The 15,436-nt window shown below is 34.1% G+C and overlaps 1 protein-coding gene across 8 annotated transcripts in view; it reads right to left on the bottom strand.

Annotated features, from left to right (window-relative positions):
* NKTR (natural killer cell triggering receptor) overlaps positions 1–15,436 on the bottom strand; it is a 55,196-nt gene that overhangs the window by 26,593 nt on the left and 13,167 nt on the right. For 6 of the 8 annotated variants that reach the window (XM_072652149.1, XM_072652092.1, XM_072652118.1 and 3 more), the window contains 4 exons: positions 14,253–14,327; positions 12,725–12,832; positions 11,821–11,865; positions 9,906–9,993 (listed from right to left, as the gene is read on the bottom strand). In XM_072652149.1, coding sequence (XP_072508250.1) covers positions 9,906–9,993; positions 11,821–11,865; positions 12,725–12,832; positions 14,253–14,327 — 316 coding nt within the window. Of the gene's footprint in view, positions 1–9,905; positions 9,994–11,491; positions 11,520–11,820; positions 11,866–12,724; positions 12,833–14,252; positions 14,328–15,436 lie in introns of those variants that run through there. The other 2 variants (XM_072652133.1, XM_072652140.1) reach the window with 2 other exon arrangements.

The raw sequence follows: 15,436 nt of genomic DNA, 5'->3' as shown, positions 1-15,436 counted from the left end.
AATAAGTCACATCTAGACAGCACATGGCCCATTACAACACACTATTCTAGACCATGCAGGGAAAAACGTTATAGTCCCTGGTTCTGCTGGAGCAAGTGTTTCAAGCTCATGCTATGCAAGTACGTCATCATGGTCATGACAATGTAAACATAAGCTACTTATTTACCCTGTTGTATACATTACACAAGTGAGGCTGAAACAAGATTCAGCCAAACAACAGGAGATAAACAGATTCAGAATTACTCCTCATGAGTCTTTCAATTTATAAGGAGAAACAGTTATTTGAGAGAAAGTAAGAGATTCCAAGCTGCACAAAAGTTGTAATCTTTTTAGCTTATGCCAAGTGAATTTTCTTACTCACTTTTTAGAGAAATTCTAAGGCTTGTAAACCAAAAAAAAAAAAAAAAAGGAAAAACCCATGACTTCAATAAGCTGCAACAAAAGCTATTATTCTAAATGGTGTCTTCTCCCCTAGACCCACGATTTTAAAAAATAATCGTCATGATCATGCTCACAGTCAAATAAATTCAGTCATCCAGAAGATGCTATTTGGTCAAATAAAATTAAAATGATAGTTAAGGAAAAATTCTCAAAACTTAAAAAAAAAAAAAAGACCAAGAAGAACCTGTTTTTGCATTCCAAAACCACAAGTCTTAATTTATGTTTGGAACTCTGGGAACTAGAAACTCAAGCCAATGTGGTTAAAAAATAAATTTAAAATACAGGCAAGCAGAGATGCAGAGACCTAGCAATTCACAATAAAATGCTAAGATCAGCAACTAGCATCAAGATACTACTTTGGACGATAAGCACTTTTGAGCATAAGAATGTTTCTATTACTACAAGTCACCAAAATGCATTCAAAGTGGGAAAAATAAACTTCTAGGGAAAACTAAGTTACATCATGAGATAGATGTTAGAACACTCAAGAGAATCTAAAAACACTAGGTGAATGTTAGGGAACACTATATAAGGGAAAGGACGATAGATATAGAAACTATTATCATGGGAACTCTCATGAAGATGTAGCTAAGATATAGCTCTCTCTTCCAACTCCCCTACCATAATTTTCCTAAATCACCTCGTATTGGATAAATAATTAGAGTATTCTAAAGTAAGCTAAACTTGATTTTTTTTTTTTAATGTACCACTCAACCCTAAAACATAATGGCAAATAGGTTCACAACAAAATTTTTGGAGGAAATGCTGCAATACAGCTTTCTGACTCACACTGGTACTCTAGCAAATTCTTCTGTCCTAAACTGAATATGGAATGGTTGTGACACAATCAAGTTTTAACTCTAATTCAATTTAGACAGAAGGTGAAAGCAAATGAGATGCCTGCACTAAGTGCACTACCCACCTCACAGGACAAACCTTAAAATGCTAGAGAAATGTAAGCAATCATCATGGTGAGGAAAACATTATTTTGAAAGCAAAGCAACTATTTCTTTCAAAGAATTTCCTTTAGCTATCCTTCCAAGCTTAAACAAAGAAGACAAATTTCAACTGCGTTTGCACTTTGCAACATGAAAATGCAAATCTGTACTTAAAGGGATTAACTTATTTAATAAGAATATTGAAATTTATTCAAATTTACATGCATAGTCTAACTAGTAACAGTCAAGAAAATGGATGTGAAACAGATTTTTAATGCCCAGTCAACATTTTCTGCATTTCCTCTGTAGGCTTCAGCACAAAATCTGGATGAATGGCTGAGGAGACAAGACAAATTGACTAAAATAACAAACAAACAAAAAAAAATCAGGGGATATGGTCAAAGCTAAAATGGGCAAGGAACTTTTATCCAACTGATTACATTCATGTTTCAAAATCGCAGCTTAGAAAATTTACAATTTAAGAAGTCAAAACTGATTAAGGAACTTATCTATTCTAAGTACACACACGTATACAGAGTAACAATTGTAAAAAGCATTTACCAAAGATCAAAACACCTCCATACATATTATTCCCCATTTCTCAAGTTCATCAGATATGGGCTACTGGTTTTATGTAAAAGATATCTCTGCACTAAGGCGTTTTAATAAACTTATTACAGTCATATCTTTTTCATTCATAGGAGCTTAATGGAAACAAGCCACTGAAATCCAACTTTTCTTTTTACTGGATTAACCAGCTAGTGATGGTCTGATATGTACTGTGGCCAAAGTTCATTTTCTGATCAAGAAAGAGGATTTTTTTATTACCATTATAAGGACTCAACATACTAACACAGGATTCAATGCACATAACAATATGATCAAAAAGATAAAGGCAAAGACAGAAAAAGAAAGGAGAGAGCCTTAGAGTAATGAGACATTACCTTTGGAGCGCACGGTGTAACACTGTTTCTGTAAATTTTACACAAAAATGGCAAGAAATAAATTGTAATACATTTTAAGACAAGACTGAATCTACGTTTTAATATCAATACAAATTTGAAATTAATTATTTTCAAGTTTATGCAAAGCAAGAAAGCTTTTAAAATGGAGGGCTCTAAATTTTCTTTCACACACAAGCTATCTATAAAAGCTAGATTAAGTTTTTCTGAAGCACTAATTGAAGAGGGAATCTGCTCAGAGCCTTAATACTGCAAAGATAACAGTATCAACAAACCCTATTTAGGAAACTGTAAACACTCCTTTTCCCAAATCCCAGAAATTGGCTGAGACAATTGGTATCTTTCTTAAAAATAAGGGTATAATGTTGTCAATACAAAGCTAAAAAAAAATAAATAAAATCCAAAAGCCAGAGAGCAGTTTACTACCATGCTAGCAGTCTAAAGCCAAAATTTCAATGGAAAATTTGGGTTAGATTGTTCAAAGAAAATATTCAGATTGAAAAGGAATTTTTACTAATACACTTCATCTGGTGGGTGAATAAGCAGTGTTCAACACTTATAAAGCTCAGCAGTTTTTAAGTCCCACATCATGTTGGCCCATGACCAGGAATCAACGAAAGAATGAATGTCACCACAAACAGGGAGGACTGTGCAGTTGTTTAATCCTGGAAACAAACCAACCAAAGCCCATCTGAAGCTCAAGGCCATCTACTCTCACTGGACTAAAAGAGTGAAGACAGATGAGAAACATTCCAGATTGGGGGGAACCTGCCACCTCAGTTTGATTTTCTGGTTCTATCTATTTCTGGCTCCTATCGGCATCAAAGTTAACTGGTTCGACAAAGGAGGAAATAATTTTCAAATCCCTTGGAAAGCATACCACACAAAGTACTTCTTTTAGTCAGTGGAGAAATAAGCTGTACTACTTATGCACCAACCAGCTGACCAATTTAATAGTACTGAAAAGCTAAACGGAGCTCTTTCTGCATGTTCGTGTGAACAAAAAAGCTGTCTTATTTTGAAAGAATTACTTCAAAAATTATAACAGTGGAAAAACTCTGGCAGGGGACTTGGCATACACTGATCTTGAACATTTAATAAACTGTTTCTAATTTACTTACAAAGGCATTTATACATAAATTAGCTCCTACCAACAAAGCACATCAGAACTCTCAAAATAAATGCACATGTTTTTATATGGAAACTGCAAAAGTCTGCTGAACAATGAAAAATCTATACTTGTCACGAATTCAAGATTTTGTGATTTCAGGTTTCTTAAAAAATATATAGTAACAATTAAGGAAATGATTTAAAAGCCAGTCTAAACTTACCTTTAAAATTGCTAGATTTTCCATTATTCTATTTCCCCTAAAGTCACTGATTTCAGAGATCCCAAAGTTTTAAGACAAAATTGCTTATGCAAAAGGTCACTTACAGACATTCTAGAATCATCTAATATTAAACTGAGTACAAAAAATGGTGTTTGGGGACTTTTTTTGCCCCAAATGTGGAAGAGCCTTCTCTAACTTGCTTCCAGTTTTAAAATAATGCACACCAAATTCCATGAGGACCAAAGTTCTTCCAACAAGTCACTGAAAAAGCACTGCTAACTCATATGGGCCACAGAAACACTAAGCAACGTTAAGGCTGTAGTCAATTGGAAACACAACCAAACAAGTAAATGGGTCATAACCTTTGTTTATGGAAATAAACGCCAACATTAAGAAGTGGCATTGAAAGGTGTTCCAAGTAATAAACATGAATGTTTTACGTGCTATTTTAAAACTTTAGTCTTCTCTTTTCACAAGTTCAGGAATTGCAGGAGAAAGGACTTTTATTCAATTTGTGTTCTGATATTAAAAGTATCCACTAGAGACTGGTGAAGATCTACAACGAAAGAGGTGCTTCTTTTGCTCATCTAAACCCACAGACTACCTAACAATAATTAGCAAGCAAAATTCAATTTTAAAATTATCTAGATCTTTTCTAGAACCTTTATTTTAGCGATTTTCAATCTTTTCACATTCATGCTGCTTATTGATTTTTTAAAAAGATAAATGTCAAATTTTTTCTTAAGATTCAAATAAAAATTTCTACTTGCACTAAAAAGTAACTTTTCATATATTATCTTCTTTTAATGTCCTATAACAAAAAAGTTTTTAAAAAGTCTTAAACACCTGAGTAAAAACTGCTTTCTACAGTTCCTGTAGTTAACGTTAAAAAAAAGGTTGCAACATACTAAGGTCTCAGGAGGAAAACTGCAATACAAGTAAGTACTACTCTAAGAACTTTTATGAGGCATTTGAGGAAGAAATGACTAGTAATCTTCATTTATATAGTGCCCAAGGCCCCTTTGCAATACTGCACATTACAAGTAGTACCCAAGGCCCCTTTGCAATACTGCACATTACAAGTATTATAAAGAACCTACGTAAATCATAAAAACTGAATTCTTACATTTAATAAATGCTAAAAAAACTGCCCTGCATATATATGAGAGAGAGAGAGAGACAAAGACAGAGAGACAGAGAGAGAGACAAGACTATCTCCTGGTTTTTGCCCTAGACTGCAGACTGCCATGAGATGAAAAACTTAGAAAACATACTGAATCAATTAACTTGCATAAAGTTATTCACATAAACATAAACCTTCTCTCTGAGCTACTGATGAACAGACCATTTTACAAAAAAATAATGAAACTCTGGGAGCCAAACTGAAGGGTCCTGAAAGATCATGAACACTAGTAACTAAAGACAGGATAACATAAGTAGTTTTCCTGCCAGAATCCCTTTCATTTTCCTCTACTCTCATAAAGTTCCCATACTTAATTAAAATAAATCCACTGGTTTGGTAAATGGACAATAAGTCTTTTTTTGCACGTGGAATATTTGGCCACTCGCCTATCAATATATTCCAGTGTAAATTTCCCATAAATGACCTGTTTTTCTTCAGCTCTTTTTAGTTCATGAATGTCTTCCTCTCTAAAATGAAGGGATCTGACTCAATCACTTCTAAGGTCAATTCTAGTACAAATATTCTAAGATTCTATGATTCCTATATTGTGGTTTCATTTATATCTTTCCCTAAAAAAAGACAAACTGAAGAGAATCAGCATTCCTTTCCAATTTAACAATCCCAAGTCACTGGCCTTGAAATCTAGCAACTTCTCAAGTTTTCACTTAGGATTCTGAGCACTGATGTTAATATTAATACATCAGAAACACCACTTACATTAAGCCTCTTTATAATGCTTTGTTAAGAACCCACATGTCCTCAGGTAATAGTATTTTATTAGTTCCTTGTTGTAGGTTTCTCGGCAAAAAAAAAAAAATTTTTCACAAACTAATAGGATTAAACAACTACAGCTATTTTAAGGAACCTAATTTCAGGGGGAGTAATCTTCCATGAATTTCTAACTAACATTTAATGTGTACTGGTAAAATAGGGAAGAAAATAACAAAAGTATACAAAACCTAAGAATCTACCTGGAAACCTTCAGCTTCCACTCACAAAACATCTTACATAGAGCCAGGCATCTGTTCTTAATGCGACAACACACTTTACACATTTTTGAGCTCTGTGAGGGGGACCCAACATAAAAGGGAAGAAGATACTGTCTTGCAGGAGCATCTTAAGGCTCTACTGGAAACCTTACAAAAGGGATGACAGAACCTCAGGGTTAGCCCTCCAAAGTCGCAGTCATCTAGTCCAGCCTACAAGCAACCAAGAATCACCTCCCTCTCCCTTTTAACACAGTTAACAAGAGCTCTTCAAATCTTTCTAAAGACTTCTTTCTACTAAGGGGAACCCACAGCTCCCAGCATCCCAATTTGCTTTTGGCTTTTAGGAAATTTTTCCTCATGCCCAAGTGGAATTTGCCCCTCTGAAACTTGTACCCTCAGCTCCTGATTTTCTCTCTAGGGCTAAGCAAAACAAGGTTAATTGCTCTTTCTCATGACAGATCTTCAAATCTTTGAACATAGCTATGAATGTCTCCTCAAAGGTCTCCAGTGCCTTCAACAAATCCTAATATGAGCATATTCTCAAATATCCTGGTGATCTTCTCCTGGACACTTTCCATTTTATCACCCCAAAATCCTAAGACATAGTACCCAAAGTGAACATACATTTATAAAGACCCCAAATGTGGTTTGAGCAAGGCAGAATTCCAGTGAGACTATCACACCTCCCTACTCCTGGGCACTATGGCTCTCAAAATGGGTCCCAAGATGGCATTTTCTGCCTGACATTATCACAGTACTGACCAATACTGAATCTGAGATATACTTGTCTTACCAGGCTTTACTCCTGACTCTCTCAGACTTTTTCTACAATACCCCAGAAACTTCTTCACTCTGCAAACTCAACTGTAGCCTTGGACTCCACATACTTTCAATACCCTCCACCCTTGTAGATTCTCCCTCTGACTGGCTGATCCCTTCCAGAATATCCATTTTTAAACTAAGGCCAGCCATGCCTTCATCCCTGACTTCTGGACTTTCTGTTATGCCTCTTTGATGGGTACCTTCATCTCTACTCCACCGTCCACTTTCAAGCTTCTTTTTATGTTTTCTTTCCCCAATAGAATGTAATGTCTTTGAGCACAGCAACTTTCTGTATCTGTCTTACTAGTGCTTAGAACACTGCTTGGTACATAGTAAACATTTAAATAAATGCCTGTTGCCTTGTTGACACTAAAACTCCTAAATTATTTTTCAGAAGAAGTCCTGGTTAGCCAAGATCCCCCATTCTGAACCTATTTGTCAGACTTTTCTTTTGTCCCAGTTCAATTTCATGTTACAAGATTTTGTTGGAAAGCAGTTCGCCTCTCTTTTCCCTCTCAATTTCTAAAATCTCTGGGGAAAAAGGTTATCACTAAGAAAGAATAAGGAAGAGTAGGATGAAGTGAAGGTGTTTAAGAAAATCCATGAAATAATAACATGCCACACAGGAGTACCAAGATGGATCTAAAAGTCCTCTGGAAATCTCCATTACTCTAAGTTTATTAGCTACATTTTCTAAAAATAGTACATCATTCTTTTTTTAAAAAAACAGACAACTCCCAACTTTTCAATGGATTTGGGGTTCAGCAAACTAACCACATATTAGAAATGTTCTATATACACACTCCTTTTTAAGGGAAAATGTTTTACTATAGGAATTGTGAACATTGCTTTTATTGTATCTTTACAATCAAAAAGAATGGTTTCAGTTTATATGAAAGTAGCAGGCAGACAAGAGCAGTCAAGGCTATGGTGGGGAAACCTGCTACGCAATTTGGCTCAATGACTTTTATGACTCCCTTTCATTCTAGGCACCTCGTCAGAACAAAAATAATAAACCCAAAACAGAATAGTTATTTTTTTAACTCAACCTTTTAAACTTTTGATTTAGATAATTTTAGTGCCAACCGGGGTTAACTATTCAATACACACACATACATACATACACACTTTAGTGCCCACAAACACATGCCTTGAGTTTCTCTACTAAGTATGTGAATATAGAGATCTATCTATAAATGCCTATATATATGACTTTGAAATGGTATTGGTTTGGTTATTAAGTAGGTATCAAATAAAAATCAGGCTGTCTTTGAACTTTAAAATTTCTTCTTAATTCTAATCTGTTGAGACATGAGGCTTATAAACTTATGGGTGTTGCATGTGAATCTATTCTCCTGAATTTGAAGATTTATACACATAAATAGCTGACTATTTTGCATTTGTGGTTCATACCCAACAACATTCCAAAGAAAATTAAGATAGATGAAAACATGGAAGAGTCTTCAGTTCAGACATTTACTTTTCTACCTAAACATTTACGTGAACGTAAACACTAGGTATATTATAATAAAAAGTATGACTTTTTTAAGGGCGTAATGTCTTATTAGATTATTGATTTTGTGAGAATAAATTTAAAATGTGAGTTTTTAAAAACAATCTAATCTAAATATGAAGATAAGTGACTGCCATTTTTAAATCAAAGTTTAAAAATTACTAATATGTGAAAAAGGAAATCTAAAAGAAACTTTAGAGCCCTCAGATGGTAGCTTCTTGACTGATGAATCATTAGTTTTCATGTTCAGAGTTCAGATAAGCTTAAAAATGGAAACCTCGACCTCAATGAAAAGCAAAGTTATTACATGAAAATGATTCCAAACAACTAGGATTAGTTTTTCATTTAAATTCTTTCTGATTAACTTACTTTGAACTTTAGAGTAAAAAAACAAAACCATCTGATGTATTCCCAAAATATATAACGCATAAACCATTGTTTTTAGTGTACCTTTCTAAATTAACCTCCCAAGTACTGGCATAAAGCTGAAGTGACTTCCATTTCATTAGTTTTCCATTTTTTACAACATTATTTAGGCAAAGACCTAAAAATGTCTCTTATCTGAACTTTTTTTAGATTATGTGGGAAATTTTTGTTTCAGGCAAAAATAAAATGTAAGATTTTTAATGAACAATTTAATCCTTTAAGACAGGGAAGCGCCATTCATTCTCATCCACTCAAAAAAGATGGCAAAGAAAACTTTTTAGACTAAGCCATTGGGAAAACATTTTTCCAGTCCACATATGCCCCAACAGTAAGGTTTACTGTCAAAAACACACACCAAACTTTATGTTATACAATTCCCTTTTACATTCACTCTAAATAACAGTGACTAAAATCAGTTTGGGTACTTTTTTCTGAGCAAAAATAAAATAGAAAATGTTGCAGATAACCAAAAAACTCAAATGAAGGCTACAGAATCCAGCAGGATCTTCAATTAAGAAAGAGATGAGTTAGTTCTTTTTTGTGTGTGAAAGCTTTCATTAGGTTTGGTTTTAGGTCTAATGATCTGAAATTTCCTGAAGACTGAAGAGTGGATAGTTATAAACTGGGGCAATAATTAAAAAAGAAAGAGCAGCTGTACTGGACCAATTCAAATAATTATGCAAATGTAACACACTGAGTTTGAATACTTTTGAAATGCTTTTTAAGCAATCAGTTATATTTATTCAAGAAACAGAAAATAATGGCACCTCTGAGACTAACTCAAAGAGCTTCAATGAAACCAAAACCAAAACCCACATTTCCAAACCAAAAATACACAACAATTACTCCAACTTACTGCATGCTTTGCCTCGTGGCACATGTGGTCCTCTTCCACAAGCAATTTCAAACACTGGGCAGTAAATAAACCGGTTACATTTATGTGTGTTTTAATTTGGTGGCTGTAAACTGAGCCCCGCAATCTACTTAGACATTAGAGTACCTAAAAGTCAAAGCCAATTTCTTTTGTAAAAATGACTTGAAATGCTTGGAAGAAATAACAAGCTTCAAGTTATATCTCTATAAGCTCCATTCTTCAAATCCGGGACAAACTGCTGAATGCTGAGACCATTCCAGCTAGACATTACAATTACTGTGACACTCAAAATGGGTAGGCAGGTAAAGGATTTCCAAGAAACTAAGCTGATAAAACCCTGACAAAACTGGTTTAGCAATACCATCTTTCTCATGAACAGCGCTTCTCTGTTTTAGAAAAGCTCAACTCTGAAATATGCCTACTCACATGAAAAACTGGGAACCATTGGTATGTTTCCCTCGATTTGCCATTGACAAAAGGAACGCTCTGTCATGTTTGAGAACAAAGTTTTCATCTGTTTGAAGAAAGAACAGGTTAGTCAGTCTCTAGTTACAAGTCAACTTTAAAATGTGATTTTTATAGTAATATATGGAAAGTTAAGGATGAAATTCTTCTTCTGGTCAGTATAGATAACTCGAATGAAGACTTAAAAAAAGAAAATTAAGTCTAATGAAATAGCAAAAGTTCAAGCAATAAAAGATAGGCCCCCAAAATTTACTTATTAAAGCCTTGAGGGAAAAAAACTATATTTTTTAACACTTTAAAGAAACAACCTTAGAAGTTGTTGTTATGTTTTAAAAAGAACCTGCTCACAAGGCAGATCCGCCCATCAGCTGTTATGGAAAGCCAACAAAGAAAAGCTGTGGAGCTATTCTATTACAAAGTTCTAGTTTCCTCAACAGTTCCAAACACCCTGGTTTAACATGCTTTAGTAGAAAAATAGGTTGAAATAGTTGCAGTTGAAAAATATACATATTGGCACATTTATTTATTGAATTCCTAAATATGAATTATACTACATAAACGAATTCAAACTAACATCATGAAAGATAAAATAAATTAAGTCACAGGGAAACATCTAAATTTTGAGTAAAGATAAGGGTTCTTTCTATTCAGTAGGACTACAAAAGTTGCCAACAAAAGCAGGGCAACAGAAGTGAAAAGATACATTTAAACTGAAAATAGGATCAACTTTCAAAGATACAAGCATTTGTCATGAAACAATCTAAAGCCATCTGAAGAGTCTACACAGCGTTACAACTTCAGACTCACAGCCAGACAGAGCCATATTAATTATCAGCTACCACAAACTTAAAGGGCACTGAGAAAGAACCTGGTGAGGAGCACTTAGAGAGATGTTCTAACAAAGGACAACTACTTCTGCACAACTATTCTTCATGTTTCCTTCAAACAGTCACAGAAGCATCCTTCTTCAAAACAAACATTTGGTCATAAAAATTCATTCAACAGAAACATAGAGTACTTTAAAAATAATTACCTTATGAACAGGCTTCTGAAAAGAGTAACAATCCAATTTTTCAAAAGAAATATACAAGGCTATTATAACACTGTAGCTCTCACGGTTTTGAGACCTGAAACTAGACCCCCACTACTAATCTTTGCAAATCTCTTTTCTGGGACATTTTTGGAAAGAGGCAAAATTTAAAGTTACTTTTTAAAAGTTTTATGCTAACACTATATAGCTATAATCACATCTTTCTAGTAACACAAAATAAAACATACAAACCTTTGGAAAAAATACCACATTTTAAAACAAATTTGTTGCTTGTATTGAAAAGAATCTCTAGATTGTTTTTTCTGACAAGTAACTGACAACCATGAAAAGAAAAGAAATCCAGACAAACGTAGGTATGAAATCATACACAGAATTCTCCACACCTTCAAGCAATCTAGAAATCCAGCCATAATTGCCCCAGGCTGTCCATAAATTTCTTAGGAAGGGTGCAAAGGAACAGAGTTTGAATTTGTGTTACTGAGCTTTGTTCTCTTACCTTTTCATTTTGCAAAAGACCACATTCTCTATAAACAAAAGAATATGTTGACAGTTTTAGGCAGGAAGATAGGAGTTTTCATGAATAAAGTTGCCTAACCTCCATGCTGAAAGTCATGTTTAACCAATAAAGTTAGCCTTAATTAATCTTGTCAATTAAAAGTTAAATATTACAGTAAGTTTACCCCAAAATTCATGCAGATAAAAGTATTTTCATGCAAAGTTAGTTTCATGCAAAAGATGAACTATTAAACTTTTCATTAAACGTCTAGGATTCAAACTTTCTTTAACCCAAAATTGAAACAAAAACCATAAAATATTAGGCCTTACCTTTAAAATAGCCACCATATATTGATTCTCCTCCTTTCCCATTACCTGTAAAATATGGATTATATTAAGCCATCCTGAAAATTATACATGCTAAATTTACTATATGCAGTTATTTTCAAGGAATTAGTTTTAGAGTTCCTATGTTGCTAGAAGGCAATTCTAAAAAATTCTATATTATGAAAACCACACTGCTCTAAAATCATTTAAAAACTCAAGACTTAACTCTCTGAGGCAAGACTCTTTTAACCCTAACATCCAAATAGATGCTAAATTCTATCACAAAAAAATATTATTTCATTATTATTATTTCAACAAAAGCCCAGTTTTTCAAGAAGTAGTCAATGCATCGAAATTGGAGTCAAAGGACCTGAATCTGAATCCAAACTCTACTACTCACTACCTGTGAGTACCGAGCAAGCCACTTACCCTCTTTGGGCCTTAGTGCATTTACCTGTAAAATGAGGGGCTTGGACTAAATACGGGTTCCCATTTAGTGGTTCACAAACCTGTTGGAGGTTCATGATAATGGTTCAAGGAGCCTGTGTTAGAAATTTTTTTTTTACAATACCTCAAGGAGTAAATAATTGCTTATGAATAATATGAGTAGTAGAATAAATTAAAAGGTTTGTGAAACAACAAAAGTTGAGAACCACAAGTTCGAGGTCCCTCCCAGCTCTAAGTCTATGATACTTTGAAGTAATTATATTATGAAAAATCAATTCATGAAAAAAAAAGAGGAAAATATTTTAATATTTTAAGATGTAAAAATCAGAAAAGGCATTCAACAAGCATTGAGTACTATATACATCTAGCTCTAGTCTAAGTTGTAACTTAGGCAAATAAATGATGAAATATTCTAGAATCTAAACAGATGGAGTGTTATAAGCATAATGTTCACCTTTACCTTCACTGAAGTCCCCACCCTGAATCATAAAGTTTTTAACCACACGATGGAATGTAGACCCCTTGTAACATAACTTCTTTCCAGTTGTTTTCCCAAGACCTTTTTCACCTGAAAAAAAAGGTTACTGCTACAAATATATACAGACAGAAACACACGTGTGTACATGTGTGTATGTAAAAATATGCAATTTTAAAGAATTAATAATTTACTGAGGAAGACTTTCTATGTTCCCAGAACTAGACTGAGCACAATGGGGAGATCCAAGTAAAAGTCTGGCCCCAACTCTCAATTAGCTAACATTTCTTTTTAGAGATAAAGAATATAATTAAATCTTAATTTGTATGGAAAGGACTATAAGAAATAGAGGCATTAAAAGAAATCATAGCTGTGTGTTGAAATAGAGAAGTAAGATTTGAGTTGGTTCTTATAGAGTACTAGGTTTGGGGTAAGAAGATGGTTTTGTCATTTCTAGTTTTGTCACTACCTAGCTTGAGTAACTAGAAGCAAATCATCTAATATGTCTAAGCCTCAGTTTCCTCATGTGTAAGGCATGATATTTTACATTTCCTCCCTCATATGGTTGTTGTGAGGAAAGTATTTTATAAATCTTTAAGGGCTAGAAAAATGAGTTATTATTGAGGATGAATGTAGGTTACAGCATGCACAAAGACAGGAAGGGGATACCTGTATAATATGTTCAGGGGATAGTGAGTGAGTATTTCTGGCTGAAACAGAGGAATCCAGTTAGAGAACAGTGGAAAAAAAGGGTGGATACGTAAAAGGGAGGGTAAATCATAAAGGGCACTGGAAGCTATGCAGGAGTTTATATTTAAGGTGGTAAGCAATAGTAGCTATCGCAGATTCCCAAACAGGACAATGATATGATAAAAAAAAAATTTATATTTGAGGAAGATTAATTTGGCGGCAGTATGCAGGATGGATTGGAAGAAGGAAATCAGACAGAGGAAAACCAACCTGAATTCCATTACAATAATAAAAGAAGGATGTGACTGGGACTTGCACTAGCAACATAACTGATTCAAGATTTTTACACAGATAAATTAATACTATTAACTTGTGATTTATATAAAAATAAGTTGATAGAGAAGTATTTGTTAGTATTTTTGTACACATATAATACAAATTTATATATAGGCATAAATAGATATCTCCTCATGATAATAAAGGGCAATAATAGTCTTTATTGACAATTACAGATTTGGAAAGTTGAATTTTGTCATAGATTAGAACTGAATTTCTTACATAAACTGTAAGTGAATTCTATTTTCAGAATCATACTTTTAAAAATCTCAGCAGGTTTTACCACATAAGAGAGTAGAAGTCTTACAACTCTTTTTGTTATTTCCAAAATAATGGTTCCCCAGTATTTTCAGAGGAATCAAATAAAGTGATTTACAAAATTCATTTCACTCTACTTTTTCTTGAAAATATCCACTTTGTCAATCAAGAGACAGTTGAAATCAAGGTCAGTTTTCTTCCCATAGGAAATACTTAATACTTCACTTACCTGAGCATAAGCAAAGGAAATTTTTGCATGTCTTTGGACATATGTCTGAGAAGAGCTGAAACATAATACGACCAACTAAAAGAAAACATATGGAAAATAAGCTGTTATCAAAAATGAATCATTATCAAATAAATTCAAAATACTTTTAACATATCCAATGAAACCCATTACCACAGAAGAAAAGATTCAAACAGGCAACTGAAATCCACAAACAACTCAAAAATCTTATTTTAACCATTTGTTTTAACTTTTCCACAAACATGGCTAAGCATTAAAAACAAAGTAAAACAAGAGAGAAAACTATAACTGGAGCTCAACCATTTCTCCTATGACAAACTATCAAAAATGAGAACTTTGTGAAGAAAGGGAGCTGGATCTAATCGTCTACCTCCTCAAGTTCTTATCTTTCTAGAATTGGGCCAAGAAGCAGATGCTACAATTCCTGGCCTGCCTGAAGGTATACCATCACATATCCTAGCCCAGCACACCCTCACACTGGAGGTATAATCAGATGTAAGATACACAAAAACGTAGCCCAGCAGGAAGAAGCAGAAAGGTCAGGAGAAGCTTGGGCAATCTAAATACTACAGAATACCACTTCCTGAGCCAACTCTCCCCACGGAGACCATGTGTATTTGTAGATGCATAAGCCCCACGTTTAAGGAGAATGTTTTGTAGCTACTGATCTTACTATGCCAGCAAAATAAAGGTCATTGCTAAGAGTTAACTGTGTCTAATAGATTATTGTTAACAAGTACATCAGCTGGTGCATATGATCTACAGTGTTAGTACAGAGGCCGCTAGTGATGCAATGGATAGAGCGCTGGGCCTGGAGTCAAATCTAGCTTCAAATACTAGCCATGTGACACCAGGCAAGTTACTTCTGTTTGTCTCAGTTTCCTCTTTTATAAAATAGGGATAATAACAATAATACCTGACTCACAGAGTTGTGAAGATCAAAGGAGACAATTGTAAAGCACTTTGTAAAATCTTGAAGTGCTATTTAAGTACTAGCTTTCACTAGTGTAGATTCACAAGGTTAGCCCTAGAACCTGAAGTAGCTGCCATCATCTAGAGGATTCAACCCACAAATGTTCACAGAGGGTGTTACATGGTGCTTCAGGAATTAAATGCATTAAATACATGAAATTTTCCTCCCTGGACTCCATATAGTACCAAGTAAT

Source organism: Notamacropus eugenii, chromosome 1, assembly GCF_028372415.1.
Source record: "Notamacropus eugenii isolate mMacEug1 chromosome 1, mMacEug1.pri_v2, whole genome shotgun sequence".
Classification (NCBI taxonomy): Eukaryota; Metazoa; Chordata; class Mammalia; order Diprotodontia; family Macropodidae; genus Notamacropus; species Notamacropus eugenii.
Note: the sequence above shows the minus strand (reverse complement) of the source record. Positions and strands in the feature narration are given on the sequence as shown.